The sequence below is a fragment of the Lepidothrix coronata genome, unplaced genomic scaffold (assembly GCF_001604755.1).
Source record: "Lepidothrix coronata isolate B3197 unplaced genomic scaffold, Lepidothrix_coronata-1.0 Scaffold10, whole genome shotgun sequence".
In the NCBI taxonomy this organism is placed as follows: Eukaryota; Metazoa; Chordata; class Aves; order Passeriformes; family Pipridae; genus Lepidothrix; species Lepidothrix coronata.
This window is the reverse complement of record NW_016690190.1, coordinates 6,074,005-6,098,136: the sequence shown is the minus strand read 5'-3', so window position 1 is coordinate 6,098,136 and position 24,132 is coordinate 6,074,005. Positions and strand designations below refer to the sequence as shown.

Sequence of the window (24,132 nt, the reverse complement as noted above, 5' to 3'; positions counted from 1 at the left end):
AAAATTGCACAAATCAGAACAAAATTACTCTTCATGCAGCACCATACAAAAGCAAACAGAACTTGCCATTGCATGCTTCAGCAGCAGCACTGGACACCCAGCTCAGGCTTTGGAAATCATGGATCTGCTCCCTGTCCATTGGTGGCCTTCAACAAAACATTTTCTTGTCACGTGACAGATTTTTCTTGTCTTTTGCTTCTCTTTAGTAATTTTAGATAGTAAATTCATTTTAGGTGAACCGAACTATGTTCAAGGTATGTTTAGGCATCTTCAGCAGATGTGTCAAATATATCAAAAATAGATGCTGTTGTACTAAAATCATGTGGTCTTGTAGTCTATGCAGAGCTTTCTCTGAAGGGATTTCTACATGAATCTCTGGATATCATCAAACTCAATTTATAAGAAAACAGCCAGTGTCTCAGCAGGAATAAATCAGCATTTCCACTAAAGTCCAAAATGGTCTCTTGCAACAAACTTAAGTTGAAATGTTTTCCCCATTATCTTCTAAACTCAGATACTCACGGACAGCTCCTACCAGACAGAGACCTTGCTCCCACCAGTCTGCTGAAGCTTATCCAGCTGACTACGCCTGTTGTGGAAAGGAACACTCCAGGCTCCGGCTTCAGTAGAGGAGCACCAGTCTCTTCCACCGACTCCGCTGGATCTGGAAAGGGATGTTTCCAAATGCTGTCAGCACCAACCATTTAACGCTGTTACTTCAGCTGGCCTTCAATGAATGATGGTGAGTCAGAAAGAGAGCAAGCTCCCCGCGAACACCGAATGTCAGCACCACCCATTCCCAGTGAAGGAATGCCTGACGCACACACAGAGCCAAGGGAAAGCTCTGGGATTCTGCCCCAAGACAGCTGTCTATCATAACAAACACCATCTCCTTCCTTTGCTCTGCTCTTCTTTCCAAATTAAATAGGAAGAGAATTACCTCACCCCACCTCAAAAAAAAAAAAAAAAAAGTCTCGGTCTCGTTCAACGTGGGGTGCCTGGACTGGTTCCAACACCAAGTCTAATTTAACAGAAGAGACTTGAAATAAATAGAGGAGAAGTTGCTTATTTTCTAAATAAGTCTAAATTTATTCATTACCCTAGTAAAAAAAAGTTTGGATTACAAGTGTCTGAACAGTATAAAAGTACAAAACAGGTTCCATAGATTTCTAATACATTAATACAAAGTGCATGACTACATACAGTTCATTTTGCATTACTACCAGGAATGGAAGAGGTGGGAGGGAGTAGGGGAAGCAGTTGGTGGTTGAAATCTAGCAATAAATAAATAAATACAGAAGAGATGATTCGTATCAGAGCACATCCTACCACCAATACTGCAGCCTTAGGTGTACAGAATTACTGATGCTGAAAACACAAATTCACATGAAACAAGTGTCTGCAAAAATAGCGAGGACTCTTGCTCAAGCCCTTACTGGACATGACCAACCTAATTATGCCTTTATACAACCAAGTATCCATTATATCTATGGCTGGACTCGATGATCTTAGGTCTTCTCCAACCCAAATGATTCTATTTGGTTGAGGATGAAAGCAAGGTAAGGAGCTTTGTCCTCCCTTCAGAATCTCCAGAGTTTAGGAAGAGCAAAATAAGTCTAATGAAAACTCTAAGCTGTAAGGCTGTGATAAGTCAAAGCCCTGTTTCCCCTGATTTTCTTTCTCTCCAGAGGTTGGTTTACCCAACAGAAGGAGAGGAAAAAAGAAAGAAAAAAAAAGCTTTGAAGGTAGACGCTCCTCTTAAAACCTGTGTATCTTTCCCTATCTATATTTTCATTTGCTAAGTATTCCCATTTCAGGAATGGAGACTACATGGAAATCCAGTCCTAAACCCTACCCACCACAGTATTATGCTGATGACTCTCACAAAAAAGAAAGCTTAGAATCACAGAATATGCTCAGTTGGAAGGGACCAGCTCAGGATCAGGATCATCAACTCCAACTCCTGGCCCTGTGTAGGACAGCCCCAAGAATCACACCATGTAGCAATCCATTGTAGGATATCCCAAAAGAGTAATGGTAAGAAAAAATCCCCCCTCCCCCCCAAAACCAGAAAAAACAAACAAACAAAAAGCAGAATTCCCAACTCACACAAGTTAAACCTTCATAAAAGGAACATGAAGCAATTGGGAGCTAAAACTGCAGCACGATCTTCCAGGAAGCTGCTTCCACCCCACAGGCAAAGGGGAGTTTGAAGGAGTGTCACAATGGTTTGCACATGAGCTTGTCTGGGAATCTATGTAGAAAGTATTATCTTTTGATCGTGAATGCAAACAGAGCTGCCTTGATTCAGCACAGCACCGTTCTTAGCAGAACTTTTCATATTCAGTATTCACAAAAGCGTTGATCTGGCAGTTGCTTAAACAAACAAACAGAAAAAACAAAGCCCAAACACAGAGAAGCACTGCAGGGGAAGGGTTTCAAAACAGCAACTGTGAATCCAGACCCCAGGCTGCAATCAGATTATGTCCCTGGACCAGAGCCTGATTTGCTTAGCAATGGGTTTAGTTCTATGTCAGGCCCAAAATCAGCAGGAGTTTTGTTTGTGGTCACAGTGCAGCTGCACTGGGCCAACTGAGAGCAGTTACTCAGTTTTGGCCATCCCTTACACCTAACTTGGGCATCAGGATGTTTCTTGGTCCATCTCTCACCACCAGCTGGTTACTACACCATGCCCAGGGTGTCTGCTGATGGCTTAAAACAAAGTAACCTCCCGTTTTGCTATGTTCCTCCTCGGCTAAAGTGGAGAGCTCTCCCACCTCTTCTGAGGAGGACTGTATGTTAGAGGCCTTCTCAGCAAGCTACCACTCATAGTAGAGATGTCTGCAGTTTACCAGTCTGTGTCACAAGGGAGGGATGAAATATTTGTCTTTGTTACGTCAGTAGTACAGGGTGAAATCTCCACACCTTTAAAAATATATATTTATATAACTAGAGAGGTGACTTATAACATTTCTATGTATTAGTTCATCTTATTGACTCATACATGTCTAAGAATGAAATATTTTCTTGGGGATTTAAGGGAGTTTACCAACCAACTTTTAAAGAAAAAAAAAACCTTACAACCACTGCTTCTTTCAATTACAGAAACATGAACTACATATACTTTAATATACAAACCCCCATCCTCATGTTCACTTGTGAAGTGAGTGTGGGGGGAAGATTAGACAACCTTGCAGCAGCATTCAGCTTTGCCAAGTGTTCCATAGCATCTTAAATATTATGTACAGTCTTTCTGAAAGGATACAAACTGGCTTCAGAGTTTGTGGAATTGTAGCAGTAAAACCCAAAACAGTTCTAGGGAATAGTCTTTTGGCAGCATAGCAGGTGTCCAAAGTGAAGAGTCACTTTTCTAGTATTTTTCCGGAGAATAAGAGGATCTGTGTAACCTTCTGCAGCTATCCAAGGAAGTCACCATTCCTCTTGGGTGGAGATTGCTGGAGACTGTGGTCCTTCTTGTTCTGGCTTTTCAGTGGCAGACTTTTTATTGCTACAGCAAGGTTTGAAGAGATGAGTGTCTATGAGGACTTCCCCAAAACGACCTTTGTAAATAATTCCACAGCAGACCTTTTGCCTGGAAGAAATGGCAGGGAGACAGATACTTTGTGTGTTTAGAATATACAGAATTTACAAACATGCAAAAAATAAGTCTGACCCCAGACACTACTGAGCCTCCAGCTCAGAGGATACGGGCAAAAAGGCTGCTCATAAAGAGAAAACAAGTCTTTGTCTAAATCCACAACACTGCTTTGGGGAAGAAACAAAAATATGGAGAAAAAAATCCAAACATATCTCTGCAAAACTAAGTCTCCCACTTTGCTTCCCAGAGAAGTTTCAGATATACAACTATCTGGGCTGAACTAACCTTGGCTACAATGCACTTGCAAACATTATTTGAGAGGAGGCAGCAAAGTCACAACAATTTCAATGGAGCAATTAGCTAAACAAGGGATTACTGTGTCACAACATGCAATAAAAGATAACAAGCTCGTCAGCTCCCAGAAAACCTTGTGGTTTTCCTCCCACTCCAAGATTTATTGTTTTTTTCCAAATGAATACCATCACAGGTCAACCCAATCAAATGCTATGTTTGCTGGCAAGCTGAGAACACTCTTGTATTTGGCAACACATAACATCTACAGGGCACAGTTTTAAGAAAAGATAATGACAGACAGGAATATTATCTGTTGCTCCCAAAACCAGTAAAAATATTTTCCAGCAACTGCATTAGTGTTTAAGAAACTAGAAGGAGATAGGGGAAAATGTCTCAAGTACATGGCATTTCTTCCCACAGAAAGACAGACAGGTATTGTCTAATGCTCTGTGACTTAAATTATATCCTTAAACCAAAAATAGTTCAGCAGCAACAAACTCCTGAAGAAGCAGAACCAAGCAGTGTGCATGTGACATTAGTCACCACCTGCACAGAGTGCACCTTTTTACCTTTTCCAATATGTGAGATCTAAAAAGGAGAACACTGGTGTTCTGCTGGACCCAGCGCTCATCTCTGTGTCAGAGCCATCGTCAGACTGGTTACTGTAACAGGGCGACTGAGCCGGGGAGGCACTCGAAGTTGTGCTGTGGGCATCAGAATCTGCAGGGGAAAGAATAAATGCCACAATGAGGACATGCATCCAATGACTTAGCCCCTTCCTGGCTTGTAAAAGGTCATACATAGACTGGGAACAGAGAGACAGTTTTTTTAATTAACAAAAAAAACCTAACAATGACAACCCATTTTTTTAAGTTGCCCCCAGCAGGTTTCAGTACAGAGACGACCTGTCAGCATTTCCAAAGCAGACCTTGGAACTGGAGGGGGTCCTTGCACGTGAGAGACTGGAAAAAGGTTCAGGATCAGGCTCCAGTTCCTGGCTCTCAAACATAGCCCATGCAGGCCTGCTCTGGAATCACTGAAGATCCTTCAAGACAATGGGATCTGCTCTTCATACCTAGTAACCTTTCTCTCTTACTGTAAATCTTCTTTCTCACCTGTTCAGGTAAAGTCTTGTAAAGCTCTTCTCTCTAATGCATTATATGTGTGTGTGTTTGTATTTATATATATATATATATATATTCTCATCATGCATTAGGTAGTATTGAGCTTTTGCTGGATCAAGACTGCAAACTATGGACTCTGTGCAGACACACACCTTAACAGAGTGTCTACTCGCCTACCTTTCAGCTGTCATCTCTAGCAGATACAGTAACACAACTAGATTAACTACAGCACACTGAATGAGGAGATACAAACTCTTTGGGTCAGGACCTTTACTGATTCTTTGGAGACTTCTCCTTCAAGCCAGGTAAGATAATTGAAAGAGAGAGAAGACCAAGTCAGCAACAGTTAAGAAGTTAGGAGGTTTGCTTTAGAAAAAAACCCTAAAGGACCAACATATATTTAGAATATAACTGGCAGATGGCTTTGTTGGAAAGCTATGAATTCAAATCCATTTGAATAGTCCATGTTCTACTGGAAAGAAATCACTGAGACCAGTAGAGGAAGGTATAAGGAAACATGGTAAGAATTTAAATTAGGGGTGGGCGAGGGGAAGTCTAGGCTAAATACAAAGCCTGGGTTGAAAACATATATGCAAAAAAAAGATTGAAATCTTCTTGGGAAAAGAGAGCTGAAAAATGGCCATAGCACATTACCGAGAGCAGGGGAAAGCCTCTTCCAACTTCAGTTTCAAAGAGGATCTTGCTCAAGACGTTCTTTTTAGAGACATGTCATTTAAGTGTTGGACATAAGCTACACCTGCCCACTCTTTCAAGCCAGGCTCCCACACTCCCCCCTTGCCACTTCCCCACCTCTGTCTTGCAGCCCACTCTGCACCACACGTTCTTCCTCCTCATTCCACCCCCTCTCCAAGGTCCAAGAGAACAAGAGGTTGTGAAAACAGGCAGCGCCGAAATGTGTGAGCGTACAGTCAAATCTAGATGGTGATTCAACTTGGCCAGCTAACTGTAAGCTATGTGAGGGGAGGCTAAAGTTTATTGCCAAAATCTCTCTGGATCCACTTACTGTGCCGCTTGAATTCCTTTTGCAGTTTGCTGATCTGATTGCTCTTTATTCTGCTTCCAGACAGAGTTTTCATTTTCTTTGGTTTCAATGTTGTTTTAAGACTGGGTCCAGCCCTGGCATCTACCACCTAGAACACAGAAAATGCATGCCTAACACTTTTGCATCATGCCCAGATACTGCCCCAGTCAAGGCACCTATACTGACTTAGCTGAAGGTGCTCAAAACCTATTTAGTTAATCCAAGGCAGATCTGTGCAGTGACACTCTTATGTTTCATTTAAATCTGGGTTGTAAGAAGCTGAGCCTGTAGGGAAACGCAAAAACTAGTTTTAAAAGCACATTTAGTTCAACTTTTGCCGACTTACCATTTTTGACAAATTCAGTTTAGCCCATAACAGTTGTTTAAACTAATACAGGTACAGTTAGGAGTGTCTGCCAAGCATTTGCCCTGCAGTTTTTGGTTTTTTAATCATAAATTTAACCTCTGAGCAAAGCTAGTGGTAGTGATAGCTATAGTTCTGGCTCCCATTACCATCAAGGCTTCCTGGATAAAGATTATTACATACACAAGGAATCCTGATCATCTTCCCAGCCCTAGGCCCAAATTGAATTAGGTGTATCAAACCAGAATATATGAGTGGGAATTGCTGTGAGATATTAGTAATTGTAATTATCTGGCTAAATGACATTGATTTATGTGCTGCTGGAGCAAGTCACTTGGTTGGAAAAAGAAAAAGCAACCCGTTTTGGATAGAGGCCAAATTTGAAATGTTTTGAGTGTCACAAGAGACTTTTGGACAAAGTTATGAGCTTGTGAAAACAAGGAATTACAAGGTAAGTCGGTCTGTGACTCCATCTCGGGCTTGATTAATCACCATTTGCACATAAGCCAAACGAAGGCAGGTAAGAGCCACATAATAGGAAATACTCCAGGAAGGATTTAGAGATGCTGAGAGTGGGAAGAGAGAGCGTGGGGGAAACAGCAAACCCCAAATCTTTGCCAGCACCTCCGCTCTCTTTCTAGAGTTGGTTTGGGGAATGAAGAGAAATAGATTACTAACGTGATTCCAGTTTTTTTTGGATCCTGCTGGTAATTTTTTCCATCTTTTCACCAAAAGAACACAGGCATTGCAAATATCTCCTGAACGGGCCTCATGGAGCCTGGTAAAAACAAAAGGAAAAATCACTTAACTACAGTTAATAAAAGCATACCCCCACTTGATAACAGCAAGCAGCATAAAAATTGACAAATAAGAGGAGTTCTGAAGCTCTGTTTTTCGGGCATTACAAGTCATCTGGAGTGCTCAAGCATTGCCATTTAAAGACCAGGTCTCACTTTCAAAAAGCACTATTCCACACAGAAATAAAATCTGCCTCCAGAGGGGCACTGAAAACAGCAGTCCTGTCACCTTCAGGTTCTGGGGTTTTTTTCCCCCCAAAACCAGAAAACAACACACAGTTCCAGTGGGCTTGTTAGTTTGATTGGAGAAGGAGGAATAATCATGTTCTTCAAACGTACATTTGGGAACAAACACGAACAGCTTACTCAGGTCTTAACTTTCTCACAGAGTTTCAAGGATGAGTAACAAATACCACCTAACACACTCCCACTTAAGCACAGGATAAGGTTTCAAAAACAGCAGTCACTGGAATGACAGCAATACTCGCTCCCTTTAACAAGCTTTCTTCAGGAATCATCTCTACTGCTAATCCATGCTAAAAGAAATATAAAGGGGAAACCTTGTAGAATTTTTCAGCTATTTAAATAGGAAGACTTTGAAGATTTATAGATGAATGGGGCAGGCTTAGGTATTTGCTCAGTGTTAAGACTGCATTTTTACCTTGGCAAACAGAAAGCACGAGACCAATGGCCCTGGTACACTGCAAGCTGCTTTACTGCAGTTAACAACAACCAAAAAAAAAGCAATGTATCTTCACATAGTCTTTGACTGCCAAGGACAGTAGTCAAGAAATATGATAAGGAAAACTGTCACCACCAGACTGATGTACAAAAATCCCTGGTAAATACAAAGCACTATAAAGTTGTACATGAAAGTAGTGTTTCTAGAAAAAGAGGGGAAGAGGGAAATATTTATACATAATTTCAAAGTTCTTTGAAAGTATTTAGAAAAAATTAAAAGGTCACAGTAATTGGCACAAGAAATCACTCATATTTATAGTTTTATTACCAGTGCTTTCAAGCAACATTACCTAATTTGAAAGCTAATTACTTGATGCTCATTTTTTCCATTAGAAGGGGTTTCCAATGAGAAGTTTTAATTACAGGTTGACATGTCCTATTTGAACAAAGACACCAATATCCATAACAAGTACTTCACATAAACACTGCTGAAACTTCTAAATACTTCTCCTCAAGTTTTATCTAACATTCTTGAATCTTCAGAGCCACAGAGAGCCTCCATGGACCTGTACAGTTCATCATTTTGTGTAGGTATTTACACCTCTGTGGAACAAGTGAAAAATGCACAGTTTAAGAGGGGTTTAAATCCCTGCATGTGCTGTGAGCTGGGTGAGGCATGAGCCCAAAACTTTGCTGTTAGGAATTAACAGCTCTCTACAGGCAGTGACAGCAGACCAAAACTAAAATGGTACTGTACACAGCAGCAGAGGATCCAGCCCCTCCTTGTCTGCTCAGGAAAGCTGTGAGGAAGCCACAGGCAGCCTTTTCCCACCACTCACCTCTGCTAACCTAATCTTTCGGTCTTACAGAGCAAGAAGGACAGCACACCAGGTTGGAGGCCTGGAGATCAATGTCACAACTGACCACGACGTCGACTAAAGAAAGAATCTTACCCAAAACAATTCTGGAAATCCTTTTCATAACGTTTGCTGTCAGTGAAACGGGAACTGGAAGACTTAGCTCTGCAAATACAGCAGCCCTCTATACTGCGATACATCTTCGGTTTGTGAAAGCCAAACATCTTTTCCTCCCAGCAGTACCCTGTGAAAACAAAGAGAAACTGGTGTTACTTATCACTGTAGATACCGAAAGAAAAACCTGGGCAAAGGTAAACTATAATTCAGATGGGAAACTGCTAGAGTGGGGCACCATTTTTTCATGTCATGTTGCCTCAGAAGAGCAGAGGCATCTAGAATGCACTTGTTAAAAAAATTATGTAATTAACAGCTGGAATATTAAGTAATACCCAGCAGGACTTGTAACAACCTCATTTACTGCACAAATCTACTCTAAGGGCACATCCAGAACAGCACAACCCAGAGGTGTGAATGCAGCTGACTTGGCTAATGAAAGCTCTATGTATGTGGTAAAACAGGCTGCAGGACAGGCCATGTGAATCTGCCTGAGCCCCTGGATAAGGAGCTGGCAGCTGAACTCCAGGTCACTGGAACTACCCTGTCACCACCACCGGTGTTGGTTGGAAACAGCCCTGCCAAACCTTGCTGAAAGTGAGTAGGAGTCATTTCAAATGAGCTGCAGTCATACCTCGAGGCTGTAGGGCAGACATACCTGAAAAGCCACTCTAAAAACAGCAGGGTGGAGTCCCACCCAGCCCTCAGTGGCCATGTCTGTGCTGCAGGACCAAGGAGCACTGCTCTGTTCTCAGGCCTGGGTGAGCATCCCAGCCACATCCCAGATCCATGTCAGCACATGCTCCGTTCTCGCCCTCCTGCCTTCCCCACCCTGCTTTCCATGGGAAGCAAACCTAGCTAGAAAAGGGCCAGGGAGCAGGACCCTGGGGCACATCCCAGCATGTGCCTACCAACACATTGCTGCCAATAACACTGGAACTCCAATTACAGGGAATTTTTTCACCACCAGCTCTGCAAACTCAGCACCAACACAGAAGGCCAAAAATGCCATCCTGCTCTCACAGGTCTGCCTATTTTTTTCCTAAGCTAGGATTTGCTATCAGAGCAGGTATTACACAGTGAGGCTGTTTTCCAGGCAGAAACTTTTCAAGTTACTCACAAGTGGATTTACTGCAGTCACCACGACACAGACCCTTTCAACACATGATGTCCCCACCACCAAACAAGTTCTCCCCTGGTGCCAGCTACTCCCCAATGCAGATTCCTGTAAGGCACAGTCTGACACGGCATGAGAAGCTGTCAGAGCAAACACAGTTCCCACAGCACTTCAAAAAACCAAACCAACAACTGAGCAAAGTTGGTGCTTTTCTGGCGCTGGGCCTGGACACACAGCAAGTCCTCACAGGCCACACAGCCTCTGCCTCATAACACAGGCAAGGACTGTTCCAAGAAGTTCTCTTTTGAACAGACCCTGGTGCAAGGTTTGCCTCAACCACCTGCTGCAGGGAGTGAGCAGCCACCCCTGCTGCTTATCACACACTATCTGCTCAGAAGGGGACAGGCCACTGGCTGCAGGAAGCTCCATGAGAACAGGTTCCCACTGCTGAGAACTTCTGCTTTTAAAAAATTAAAATTGGATGGAGCCCTGCAAATAACACATTTCCCCCTCTTCCCTTAACAAAAGACCAAGTCATTATATTTTCGTAGAAACTATCAGAAAACTAACTGGCCTTCCCACAAATGCTACTGAAAGACCCCGTAGCTCAGGCAGGACTTTTGGGAAAGCAGCATCTCCATCACTTGTGGGCTAGTCTAGCGAGAGGGAAGTCCCAGTCACTTCCCAGTCCCAAGGATTGCTAAGTCCCAGCAACCCAACCTGGGTTACTGGTTAATGTATGTGGCATAGTCATCTGTCTCCAAATCTTCCACCTGCAGGAAGGTAAGGAGTGTAATTCTAATATCTTCCAGTGGGACAGAACATTAATCTCAAATCTTCAGTCTACACTGCCAAGACTTGCCACATCATTATGGCAATAGAATCATTTGAAAAGCAGGTTCAGGTGAGGTCAAAAACATGCTTCCACAAAACAATTGTATGTAGCACTGTGCTTACCTTACTGACAGAGAGATTTTGTGCAAGGAAAAGAGATCCTGTGCATTTTTGTGGGACCACAGCAAAAGCTAGCAAACCACCTAGGTCTAGCACAGTCTTTCACACACAGAGGTGAAAATACATCCCCCACACCAACCCCAGAGGGGAAGATCAAGAACACAGCAGTACTGCAAAATAAACACACAGTTTCCCAAGCTGCTGAGAATAAGAGAAAAGCAAAAACTGTATCCAATATTTTTGGTTAATACTCTTACACAAAATCCATTAAGGAAGCCATATCCAGCTGAGAGAGTTGTATATGTGTGAGTATATGTTTACATTTCAGTATAGCACACACAAGACCACTTGGTGCCCACTGAGGTTGAGTCTCCTTGCAATTACCATTGCAAAAACACTTAGAAAGACATCAGTCAACTCCCCACAAGGCTTGTCTTGACTTTTTGCAAAGCCTGTTAATGGCAAGGGACTAGTGCAAGCTGAATGCCAAGGAGATCCTCCATGCTTAGGAGAGAGATGGAGGGGATAGGTGTCTCCTTCCCCCCATCCCACCTCATGCTGTCTACCACAGGCTTGAGGTGCTGTATTCCTTTCTTCACATTTGCACCATGCTCACCTAGGGCTACGTTCTCCCAAAGATGACTTGTGCAAATACCCAGCAAAGCCTCCCCAAACTCTGCCAGGCTTTTTAGAAGATACACCACTCCCTGCACTAGCACAGCAGTGGCCTGGAAGCCGTGAGCAGGTACAGTATCCAGTGCGGGTGGCAGCAGGCATGCAGTCCACGACCCGCTGAATGGGCTTGCTGAGGGATGGTTACTACCCTCAGGTTCTGCTGGGTGTGTTTTCAGGGACATGTAGCAAACTAAAGCACAACCCAATCAGGTCAGTATCCCTGCCCTGTGAAGGCAAATACACAACAGAGTGTCTAGGCAAACACTCACAAGTATGTATTTTGTTTCTTAGCATCTGATGTGCTTCTCCAAGAGACACTCTATTACGAACACTTTAACAAGCCTCTGGAGATCCAACAGCATACTCACCTGGGAATTTTCAACTTCCAAACAGCAATTTTAGATATTGTTTGACCACCCCAATGTTAAATCCATGGTCTGATACTTTTATTTAGAAAGTCCAAGACTGATTGCAGACACAAGGTTCATCAAAGCTGCAAAACTTACGCAGCAAGTACATCTTGACTGCTGCATGGCAAGCACAGAACTCGTATCAACATCAACAATGTGATTTACTTTCTAACCCAGATTCTTTCAGAAATCCAGACGCTGATAAGATGATCTCTGTCACCAGCTGGTATTTACACCACAGTAGAACAAGATGTATTAATGTTCTGGCAAAGCCTGGCATCAAACACATATTCTGAAAATATTTTGTTTTGCATCATTGCTGCCATTCTCAGAGGAGCAGCCTTTCAACACCATCCTTCAATAGAAAGGAAACTAGTGCCATCTGTTTCCCACTTGATGAATGGTCAGCAACAGTATTACCATACATCATGCCTGAATGGGGAAGAGCTAGTAGCAAAACCACAAGTTAAACAGATTTCTCTGACAACTGCATTGAAGTGCAGTTATAAATGGAAGGCGTCAGTTCAGTCACACATTTAATCCTAAACAGTTGCCATTTGACCATTATACACTAAATATTCTGTCAGCTGGAGAGCTTAATAGCTAATATGCACTTAGAAGTACATACGACTGTGCCCTTTGAAAGGTTTTAACTTGAAAGCTTTGCAATTTAGATCTCAAATTAGAACCAGGGAGTTAGACTGCCAGCTACCCTAACACCTGAATCTTAGCTGTGGTATTTTAACCATGTGAAATCTGGGACAGATAAAAAGATGGCAAGTAGGAATAAGTAACTTGCATAGAAATTAGAAAGAATTACACAACATAATTTTGCCAAATCTAAGCACATTATTAATGTTACTTAAGCTTGTTATTATTTGCCAAATTTAAGCATGTTATTAAAATATATATGACATTTTTTAAATCAGCACTTGCGCAGAAGCGAAAGGGACAGCTCACCAGCAACGAATCAGAAATCTCAGCGGAGTGTATCTGTCATTCTACAGAAATGGAGATTTACCTGCATTAGCAGGGAAGCTGTATTCCCCCAAGTCAGGGGAAAAGTGTTTCTCCTCTTCCTCCTCCCTGGTCTCCCCCTCTGCAGCTTCTCCCTGCAGAAGTTCCTACTCCCTCAAGTTCTGCTTTACACAACTGCTTTAGCAACTTGAATGGATTCAGAAAAGACTCCAGGAAAAACCTCTCTCCATTATTCTACCCTCTCACTTTTGGAAAAGCAGCATCAAAACCAGAAACTTGTCTTGCAAAAAAATCTGGAGTTAGGAAGAGAACAATAAAGTAAGTGGGAAATAAAAGAATCCCCACACCCTGCTTATTACCTTTGTGAAAGGTTGGTACAAAGCAGCATGCATCACTACATGTGTGAAAATAGTTTCATGCTTTTGTTGCCTGTCAGGACTAGAATTTAGTGTTTAGTTTTCTTTGCAAAATTTAATTTGATCATCTAAATTAGAAGGAGGCTTTAGATGCTCATTAAGTTTTCAATTTATGGAAGAACTTCTGAACTCTTAGATTTTAAAGAAAGCTGAGACACTTCCCTTTGCTTTTCCAGATTCCTTCTGCATTCTTTCTGATCACCCAAGAAGAATGAAAACCTTTTATAACAGAAAGGATGGAATTCCTAGAAGGCAGGCATGTCTCCCTTTGTAACTCAATTATCAGGCCAGCTGGAATGAATGTGCTCACCTGCTTCTTGCAAAGATGAAAGAGAAACATTCCCTGGAGTTATGGGAGAGCAGAGGGATGCCAGTCCAACTACTCAATACCTTCCTCTCTTCCTATTTCTTCATTCTGACCCCGGATCATTCACCCTTCGTACAATCCAAAACTGCCAGTACATTGACAGAGAAGAGGAGAACAATTTGATTTGCCTTTATGTGTACAAAACAGCCTTGGCACAGCCTCCCTCAAGTTGGTCTACAAAAAAATACGATCTAGCCTACATATGTTGATGCAGCCGGTTCCCGTCAGTAAAAATCTCACAATTGTTGTCTCTATAGCATTTCATTGGAACTAAGAAACACAGCCAAAATGGTATGATTTTTTTTTTCTTTTAAAGGGAAGGAAACAGATGCCTTAATATAGAAAGAATATACATGCTCTGCCTTTTGCATCTGCAAGTACATACACCCAGGCACATGCACACACACGAAAAATGCTTCCAGAGCTGTCTAAGGCGCCAGGAGCAGAGTTGTTTCTCGCAATAAATTCTTGGGCCTGTCCCTCTGCTGAAATAAACTGCAATACCTCCACTGAAAATCAACTGTAGGACAGAAAACTGTACATCAACAGAGGAGCTGATCTATATCAGAGACTCAACATAAACATACCTCCACCATGAGTTTACACGCTGCAAAAAAACCCCTTGGAACAGAAGTTAAAATTGGACCCCCCAAAAACCACTTTAACGTGCACAAAGCCGGAATGCTCCAAGGACATAAAAGACCAATCTAATTGGGGTAATCTGAAAATGCAATTTCATTATCTGCAGCAACATTTCTTTTACTCAGTCATCTGTCCTTAATAGCTCAAAACAGAGTGACTAGTTTCCAACACCCATAACCTAGAATTGTGCATACTGTACACTCTTCTGGCCTCCTATATCCTCAGATTTTCCTTCCCCTTCCCTTCCTCTCTCCACCCAAAACAACTTTACTTGGAGGAAAGCTGTATTTGGCCATTACAGCCTAGGACACATCTGAATATAACAGCATGCTGTGGAGTTGTCACTTGATGTGCTGAGCAAAACCAGCAAAACTCAAAACTACATTTCAGGAATCTTTTCTCTGCCAAAATAAGTAACTCACTCTTTTGCTGGTAGTTGTCCACAGCTACTGTCGTGTGCTCAGAGCTGCAGTAAAATCTTAGCACACCAGATGCAACTGGCAGCAAATACTAACCACGTACCAAAAATCAAATTGGACATTTCTTTCCCGTGTTTGAGCATTCACAGCATCCTGGCTGGGTCACAAGCTGTTCTGAGTTAAGTTTTCAGAAGCAATTAAGTCACAAAGGAGCCTAGTTACCTGTTGATCTTCACTGGGAAGTAAATTCCTAGCCCACTTAAACTACAAAATTGAAGGGCTAAGTCACTTGGGTGTTCCTCTAAACTGTCATGTGGTTAGTCCTGCAGAAGAGATAGGCCAAAGCATGAAAACAGTAATCAGTAAGATTTGCATAGGGGTTAAAAAGAAAAAAAAAAACCCTAACCTGCCCCACCTGCAGACATTCCATCTTGAAAGATGACTCCCCCTGCTCCCTGTTGCATAACTAACATCATGCTCAGTCTGAGCACGAGCCCAACAAGGAGAACCTGGGATGTTCTCAAACAAGCGCTGGAGTTCAGTCTGCGATGCTTATCTGAAAGCAGTCACCACAGCTGTTATGATGCTGTTTGCAATCACCTGCTACTGAAAAAGCATCACAGGCACTTGTGATCATGAGACACTGAACAGTTCTGGTTTGTGTTTTTTGGCTGGGGTTGTTTGTTTGTTTGTTTGTTTTTAAAGAGGGTAACATACCTAGACGGGGATTTGAACAGAAGGTGTAGTAATTATTTGGCAGAACAGCTGAAGTGACTTCATTAAAAAAGGATACATTTTCATTTCGTTAAGTAATATTACTGATAATTCCACTTGGACTTTGGACTGAGCACATTCTAAAATGGCAAAGGCTTAAGTTGTGAAATGGAGTCCTGCTCATGCATTCTGCATAACCACTCAATTTTCAAGCCCCAGTTCCCTGGCTTCTTTTTTGTGTTAAAATGTAAGTGCTACAAGGGGTGCAAGTGTGAAGCCGATTGTCAAGTAGAAACTTGTGTATGTTGTTCATCTCGTTAAGGAAGAGGTACAAAGCATCAGGGGTTAAGAATCAATGCAAAACAGAGTTTGGTAACAGAGAAAGAGCTGTTCAGCACGAGTAAGACAACAAACCATTACAGTTTTAACTTTATTTTTAACATCTGTGAATTTATCATCTCTTTTAACGTTTTCTACTAAGAAGTCAGTGATATTTTCTTCTTAAAGGAAGACTAATCACAAAGGCAATTAGCTTCTTTTAGAGAATGAAGTGAGGAGGAATTTTTCCCAGAGGCACTGGCACTCAATCCCACCTACTTTCAGTGGGAGCTGGATGCTGCATGCCTGTGGGTGTGTTTGAAAATTCCGACTTGCTACTTGCTGATTCTTTACCACATACCACAGATCCCAAGAAACCTAGAATTTACCTGCGTGCCAAAGGAGGTCAGTGTCCACTGGTGTCAGCAGAAAGGTTTCCAGTTCACTGTCTGTCCCTATGGTGCAGAGTTTGTGCCATCTTGTTCTCTTTATTTAAAAAAGCTGTAAACTACACAGTGAAACCTGTCTTGTGTCCAGACTGGAAAGGGGTGCACACAGCCAGCACATGGCTGACAGAAACTGTCTCACCTCTGTAAGTACACACATAGTAGTGAAGGAGTTTGCTGAGGAAGCACTGCTCTCCTGGCGTGCCTTATCAATGAGCTCAAGAGTTGTCTCCATGGCCATCAAACTGCCACCTTCCTAAGCGCCGAATTAAAACTCAAAATGAAAAAGAGCATCACTGGTCGCGCTCAAGCACGTTACTCGGTCTCCACCCCAAGTGCAATGCTATTGCAGTTCTGGGCTCAATTCAGGACGCTGGGCCTTCTCCTCCCCACTCCCCAGCCACGAGGGGATGGTGGCAGAGCCCGGCCTTGAGCCCAGAGACACACGTGTTCCAGGCGCACAGCGCCAGGTTGGGGGACAGCATCCTGCGCCAGCTGCCTGCACAGCCACAGCGCAGCTCCAAACTTTTTTGCAATTGTAATGATTATTAAATAACTTGGGTCGGAAGGACAGGCCGTCAGCAGACAAGGCTCTTTATAGTACGAACCGGGGCCGTTCCCGCCAGGAAAGAGCCACTGGGGGAGCCCCGGGGCAGGCGGGATTCAGCCCAGCTCGCTGCGTTAAGGGACGGCCCGAGTAAACAACAGGTTTGGCAGGTCCCTTTAAATCCCCTTCACGATATGGATGTACGAGAGGAGTCGGCAACTTTTACCTCACGAAAGGGAGAGCGCGACTGGCAGCACTTCCCCGGCGCAAAACACCGCAAGTTTGAAACAAAAACAAAACAATAGCGAGTAAGAGATGCCCGAAAAGGCAGAGCCCGGTCGCGCCGCTCCCGCCGGGCACCGCGTGGCGCGAGGAAAGCGCCGGCCCCGGGCACGGCCCCGCTCCCCCCCGTTACCGCCGGCGGGGCTGGGGCCAGGGCCGGAGAGGGAACAAAGACCCCCCCGGGGCGAACGACCTACTTTCGCGGGCGGCCCCGCCGGTCAGGTGGAGCCAGGGGAGCGCACACGGGGGTGGCCGCGCCTCCCCTCCCTCCCTCCCTCCGCGGGGCTGCCAAGCGTTCAACCCGCCGAAAGACGAATAAAAATTAAAAATAAACGAGAAGAGCGCAGGAAGGGGAAGGCGGCGCGCCGGGGAGGAAAGCCCCGAGCGCGAAGGTGGGCGCTCCGAGGCGGCCCCCGCGCTGCAAACGCCGCCCCACCACGCGGTCTCGGTGCAGGCGCCCCATCCGGCACCGGGAGGAGCGGCGGGAAGCGCGGATCCAGCCGCACCGCCGAGCACCGGGACCCCCGTCCCGGCGAGGTGACGGCCACCGCCCCCCTCTCCGGTCCCGTCCACCTCCCCCCCTCCGCCCCGCGCCGGTTCCTCATGGCTCGGCCCTGACGTAATTCAAACATGGCAACAGTTTCGCTTCAAAGGGCCGTCGCAGACCTCCCAGCAACGCGGTCACGCCGCGGCGGGGGCCGCACGGACCCTCCCCCGGACCCCCGACCCCGCGGCAGCCCCGGGGCGGCCGGCGGGGCTCCCCCGCCCGCCCCGGCGCCGTGCGCGCGGCGCGGCGGTGACACGGGGAGCGCGGGCGCATCCAAAGTTTCACCGCCCTTCCAAACTCCTCCAAAAACCGGCAGCCAGCCCCCTAAAAAACGCTATCCCGCGCGGAACAAGTATCACCCCAACCTACGCCCCCCACATGCCTGGGCCGAGCTCCCCCCCCCTGCCCCGGCCGAGCGCTGTCCCCCGGCGCGCCGGGAGCCGCGCCGCCCGCAGCACATGCGAGCCCTTTGTTTTCCCTGCAGCCGGGCGCTGCCTACGTGCCGCGCCGGGGGCACGCCGCCCGCCCCGCTCCCGCTCCGCACAAACGCCTCCCGGAGCCGGGAGTTAAAACTTGTTGGCGCCGGGCACAGGCACACGCCGGCGGGGACCGGAGCGACTTGCAGCGGCGCTGGGCTGCGGGAACGGCAGGACGCCATCGCCGCCCGCCACACCGTCCTCCCCATGCCGGCAACGCCGCGCACCGGGCCGGGGGCAGGAGGGGGAGAGGCCCCACGCCGCGACCTGTGCGACCGACAGCACGTGTCGCATACCAGCCCACGGACACGCGTTTTGCCCCGTCTCGGGGCATGCACACACTCCGACCCCTCCGCGAGTAGTAGCGATAACAGAAAAGCAGCTGCCGCCTCTCCCCGCCGTGAAACACGCTGAGGGAGAGAGGGAGGGATGGCGGGCACCCCCTCCCCTCCAGCGCGCCGCTGGCACCAAGTTGTGCTCGCCGGCGCTACAGGTGTGCGCTGCGGGGCGCACCCGGGGCCGCACCTGCGGCACCCGCTCCGCACCGGGCAGGCACGGCCGGCGGGGACACGCCGTCCGCGTGGCGAGGATGGGCAGCCGCGGCCCGGGAAAGGCGCCGTGCAGCCCGTCATCGCCAGGCAGCCCACTTTTCCCCACCCGCACCGCATCTTGGGACCGCTTTCGAAGTTAAATCGCAGGAAACCGGCTACTCGTTCCCCCTAAAGGCTTTAACTGTACTTTGGGATGGGGAGGACAAGTCAGAGTTATCTGGATGGGTCTGCAACAATGCGGGGGGCGTTTCTCCCCGCCCGCACCTCATTTAAAACTCCACTAATAGATAAAAAAGAAAGGGGAGAAACGCCGCGCGCAGAAGCCACGCGTGTCAAACAGTTTCAAGGCGGCAAAGTCTTTTTGCCGCTGCAGAAACTGCAGACACGCTCCGGGACAGTAAAACTTGTGTGGAACAGAAACCACCGGCTGTTGGATTTAAAAAAAAAAAAAAAAGAAATCCCAACAACAACGAAAAATAAACCCCCCAAAACCCCAAAGTTTAAACCCGCCGTCCGCTCTCGCCTGTACTTTTCCTCCCTCCCTCCCCACCAAGGAGCCAAGGGAAAGCAGTCACTCACCGCCGCGCTGCGCCCACCAACACACACCCGTGCGGTGCGCGGCGCTCCCGCCGCTGCGCGCGCTCCCGGCTCCCCGCGCTCTGCCGCCGGGCGCGGGCGCGCGCGCGAGCCCCCCCCACCCCTCCCGCCCACTCCCCCCTGGCCGCCCCGCCCCCTCGCCGCTCTGCGCAGGCGCCGTTCCCACGGCCCCATTGTGCTCAATCGAGCCCCCTCCGGCTGCGCGCGCCCCGTTGTCCTTTTAAGGGAGAAAGGGCCGCGCGGGAAGCGCGGGAGGGGGCGGGGCCCGCGGGGACGGGCGGAGGTGACTTCACGCCCCCTTCCCCCCTCCCCCCCCCGCACCTGCCTCCCGCCCCTCCCGCGGCCCCGGAGCGCTGCATCCCGCGAAACAGCACGGTACAACACTGCACAACAACACCAACACAACACGGCACCGCCGCCACCGCCGCCGTGAGACGCCGCTCCCCCGAGCGCGGCGCGTCCCGTCCCCGCAGCATGGAGCGGCCGTCGGCGCCTCTCCGCAGAGGGGGGACACCGGCCCTGAACCCCTCGGGCGGAGCGTCACGGCCCCCGGGAGAAAGAAGGACAGCTGTGTTTTGTTGGTTTTTTTGGGTTTATTTTTTGTTGTTGTTTGATTGTTTTTTGGTTTTGTTTGATTTTTGTTTTGGTTTGGTTTCTGTTGTTGTTGTTGTTTTTATTTTTTTTCTGATCTTGAGAGGTTTGGGGTTTTTTTAATTTTATTTTTTTTTTTCCGCGATGGGTTCATTTTTTTTTAAAGCGCTTTAAAAGTCGTCATCGGCGCCTTATGTAATTTTTTCCCGCGGCGTCAGAATGAGCGAATTAGAAAAAAAAAAAAATCGGTTCACGCTCTTTTGTGCGATTTTGGAAGAGCTGCTTCAGGAGACGGCGGGCGGGCTGTGTTGAAATAGGTTTCCTTTAAAAACTGTGTCAGACGGATTAGCATGTGATATACAGGGTAACACCTAAGGAGTTATGACTTAGCACCATTACAGCCGATAACTGCAATAAAGTTGCAAGCTACTCCTTCCCGGCTGACACTCAAATCAAGCCCGAAGATGGAATGCCTTCTTTCAAAGTGTTTAAAACTTTCCTACTGAATGAACAGCAGCTCAGCCACAGTGTGCAGTTGTTGCTGAATACTCTAAAATACTAAAATAATGCCATTTCTATATTTCTATAACAATTTCTTTCTTTTATCCTGCGAGTGACCTTATCAGTCTAATCCTGATTTAGGCAGAGATTTAGCAACTCACAAACTGCTGAAACGATTCTTCTTCCAGCAGCAGCACTAGCTAACCTCCAGGAATTTTCAGGAGAGCAGGACAGGCCACTTTTCCTTACCTTCGTCTGAGCATCTCACATCTTCTCCACTTGTGTGTAAATACCTGGTAATTCTACACCATCTCCTTCCTCCATGCTGCGAAACCAGACAGTTTGGGCACACAGCATGAGAAGATGTCTCCCAGGGAAGTCTCCAGGTTACTATGTGAATTTTTGTTTGGGTTTTTTTTGGCTTTTTTGAATGATAACAGTGTGCTGCCTTTGGTATCAGTGCTTCCTTCCAGACACAGCTACAACAAATCACATTCAACTTGTGTAGCAAATGCTGAATATTTTCTCAAAATACATCTATAATTTTCCTGGTTTCAACTAGTCTAGGGAACTCTTCCAGTGCTTTTGACAACTTTTGTTTGCACATAACATGTCTGGGTTTATCTGCTTCTTTCTTTTTGGTTTGAGGGAGTGATTCTCCCAGATTTTCTCTCATTGTTTCCCCATTTTTTTGTTCTCCATACTTCTCAGGGCCCCTTAGTGACATTCCTTTTAGTCCAGTGCCATCTAGTATGGCATTTAAATCCCCAAATGAGGATGAAACGGCATTTTCAAGGAGAATTCTCGTAGGTATCAAGCTGCCTTTCAGCACCCAGTGGAACAAAACTGATCTCTCACTGCCAATCAATTGCTGCCCTTGTCATCACCCTGCTGAACATCCATGGAACACCTCAGGGTGGGCTCTGACTGCAAGCAAACCAGGGTCAGGACAACTGCTCGGATATTTATTTCACAGCTTTATGCCCTTACACTCTGACTTTCATGAACACAGTTGTTGCTGAAACCTGGGGAAGATCTGAGTTTCCCAACACCGTGTTGCTCCGGCCTGTGAGCAGCACGGCCGCCCCTGTCCACAGAAGGCCAAATGGCAACAGCTTCTGTCCACAGAAGGCCAAATGGCAACAGATAGACGAAAAACATGGTCAAACCCTTCATTTCTGAAACATCTCCAGTCTCCTTGAAGTGTTTGCTGGGGACATTTCAGGGCTGCCCTATAACTCAACAGTGGGTTGAGTTCTCATTTTTGGCTGGTAGCTGGCTTGCAAATAAATAAAAGGCACTTAAATAGCTAATGAACTTTCACCAAGGTCCCTCTAGCCCCTTGCCCTTGAGCAGGCCACTTGTGCTCCTCACACCATCAGAGGGACACCTTGTCTGACCTTCCTGTGTGGATAGAGGGTGATGAAAAATAGCTCCAAACTTGGGACTATTAAACTCCAAGCCTAGGGAGTTTTATTTGGAAAATGCAGAAACCACATGTGCACCTTTACACTATAGGTAAAGCCTCATTTGACAAGGCTCTGCTTTAAAAAATTAAGCATTTGTCTTTCCACTCAAAACATGGTATAAAGGAGGAATATGGGATTTTATGGAGATCCCAGGTGACCTGGAATATGAGCTTTAGTCCAGGGAATTTATTCTCATCTAGATCAGTTCTAAAAAATATTTACTTTAAGAATGTGTGTGGTCTCTGGAAAACTAATGGGACCGTTCTGTGTTCCAGTTAAACTGGTACCTTTCCTGCATGGGCTCTTAATTATTTTATCTAGGAAGCTAAATTATTTAAATGGTGTCATAATAAAGCTAAACATGAGGGGGTTTTAAAGATAAAACATACATGTATCATCAATGCCGAGGCAGAGGTGCTAACATAGAGGAAAAGTAGGGCATTTGCCAGCAAGGACATCTGATCCTATTGTGTTATTTTTCAATATTAATGAATAAGTAAACACAAATAGGCTGCTTGTTGTGAGGAGAAGAGCAGCTGTCAAGATCAAACCCAGGCAGCTGTTCCTGCTTTGAGATTTCACTGTAAAATATTTTTTATAACTTCAGTAATCTGAAAATTTGCTTTATTGGCTATATGCCTGGCCGAAGGATTTTGAAAAAATTACCAGGAGTTCTTTCAGAAAAAAGAAAAAAAAAAGTGATGATTGACTTAGAGTTGTAAATAAGATTTTGCCAAGAAGTACAATTTTAGAGGGAGATATCGTTGACAGATCCATTCTTTAGCTCCAACTTGCACCAGTTGCTCGTATGAGTAACAGGATGTTAATTTTTTGAAGGTGCAAATGCTCCCATAACTGGTAGTTTAAACTAAACAAGCTAATAAAGAAATGTGATTTCCCCCCCGTTTTATGTTTTAGCCCAAATAACAGATGGCTACAAACAATGACAGCAAAGTTTGATGATAATAGAAATTGATACTATGATATTCATGCTGCCAGAATGAAGTACTCAACTTATGTGGCTCAGAGAGACAGGACCCTGAACTGGTTTACTCCTAGGAATAAGGCAGATCATTTATAGCCCAGCCTAAGAAATCCATCAGGGCTTAACAGATGCTTTCTGAAGCATTTTTAATTGACATTTCAAATTCCTTAGGAGGAAGATAATTCTCTTAAATTCTTAAGAATTGCTCAAATTCTATTGCAAAATGACCATTTTCTATTACTGCTTAAACACCTTTAATGCAGCTTCTCAAGTGCTGCTCATTTCTTTGCTTCCATACCTATTAAAGCCAGTAAGACTATTCTATGGGGATTTATATTAAGGCGATTTGAAGACACCATTAAGAAGATCAGTCCTCTCTGCCTGCCAGGCTGTTTCCTGTCAAGAAAGTTATCCCCCCTCCTCCTGTCATTTGAGACAGTTCTGAAAACAGAGACCAAGTGTTTGGAAACCCAAAAGAGATCTCTCCTCTGAATCAAGAGCCCCATCTTTCCCAACAGCATGGAGAGAAGTTCCATATTTTGTACTGATGATTTCAGAGTAATCTTTGGGGAAGAGAAAGTTAGTAACTCCTTTGGAGAGTGTTGTGTAGGCCTGGTTTCAGGTGAGATCATTTAGGGGACAGAATTAGCTCTTTGAAGTTTCCTACTGAACCTAGGACTCCTGACCAAGTGAATCCATCTCCTTAACCCTGTTTACCACTGCATGGCCCTGAACACAGACATAGGTGGCTGGGAGAAAATGAAAAGCAAGGGTAGGTAGCTGGGACAGCATCCATAGTGCCTAGAAAGCAATACCTCAGTGTGACAGGCTTTTTCTCTTGACCTCTTTCTCAACAGGAATCAAGCAGGTAAATAGGGATGCCTGGAAATGGAAACACCTAGGGAAGCAAATTGATTTTTGTCATGTTTCAGAAAAGAGGTCATGTCCTGATGCCTGATATCCTCTCCTGGGAGCAGCCAGCACGTTCAGCATGGGGGGCAACAGGACTCCTAGTGGGAGCTGCCAGGAAGGATTTTCTTACAGGTGTAGGTGCTCTAGGCTCATACCCAGAACTCTGCTAAATAAAAACAAGCAACCTGAGGCACTATCTTTCCAGGCTAAAGCATCACCCCTTCCTTCTTTGGAAAGGTCTGTCCTCAGTGACATCACTTTGTAATCTACAGTACCAGAAGACAAAACAAAGTTCCCCTTTTTCAGGGGGAAAAAAGCTACACACCCTAAAAAAAAAAAAAAAAAAA

General features: G+C 45.6%; 1 protein-coding gene across 2 annotated transcripts; it reads right to left on the bottom strand.

The window, feature by feature from the left end:
- Positions 1–1,065: 1,065 nt before the first annotated feature.
- On the bottom strand, positions 1,066–19,407 carry FAM60A (family with sequence similarity 60 member A). 2 transcript variants are annotated; one of them, XM_017804613.1, is made up of 6 exons: positions 19,310–19,407; positions 8,854–9,001; positions 7,101–7,200; positions 6,041–6,167; positions 4,462–4,612; positions 1,066–3,592 (listed from the first exon to the last, which is right to left on the bottom strand). In XM_017804613.1, the coding sequence occupies exons 2-6, from the start codon at positions 8,979–8,981 to the stop codon at positions 3,430–3,432; spliced, it is 669 nt and encodes a 222-aa protein (XP_017660102.1). In that variant the 5' UTR covers positions 8,982–9,001; positions 19,310–19,407; the 3' UTR covers positions 1,066–3,429. The 2 variants fall into 2 exon arrangements, with proteins under 2 accessions (XP_017660102.1, XP_017660101.1); XM_017804612.1 differs by lacking the exon at positions 19,310–19,407 and adding an exon at positions 16,271–16,288.
- Between the last annotated feature and the right edge of the window lie 4,725 nt (positions 19,408–24,132).

Coding starts and splice junctions, on each gene's coding strand:
- FAM60A (XM_017804613.1), bottom strand. CDS start 8,981: ATGTTTGGCTTTCACAAACCGAAGATGTATCGCAGTATAGAGGGCTGC. Junction 7,201..8,853: donor GATTTCCAGAATTGTTTTGG/GTAAGATTCTTT, acceptor TGTTTTTACCAG/GCTCCATGAGGCCCGTTCAG. Junction 4,613..6,040: donor AAAGGAATTCAAGCGGCACA/GTAAGTGGATCC, acceptor TTTCCCCTGCAG/ATTCTGATGCCCACAGCACA.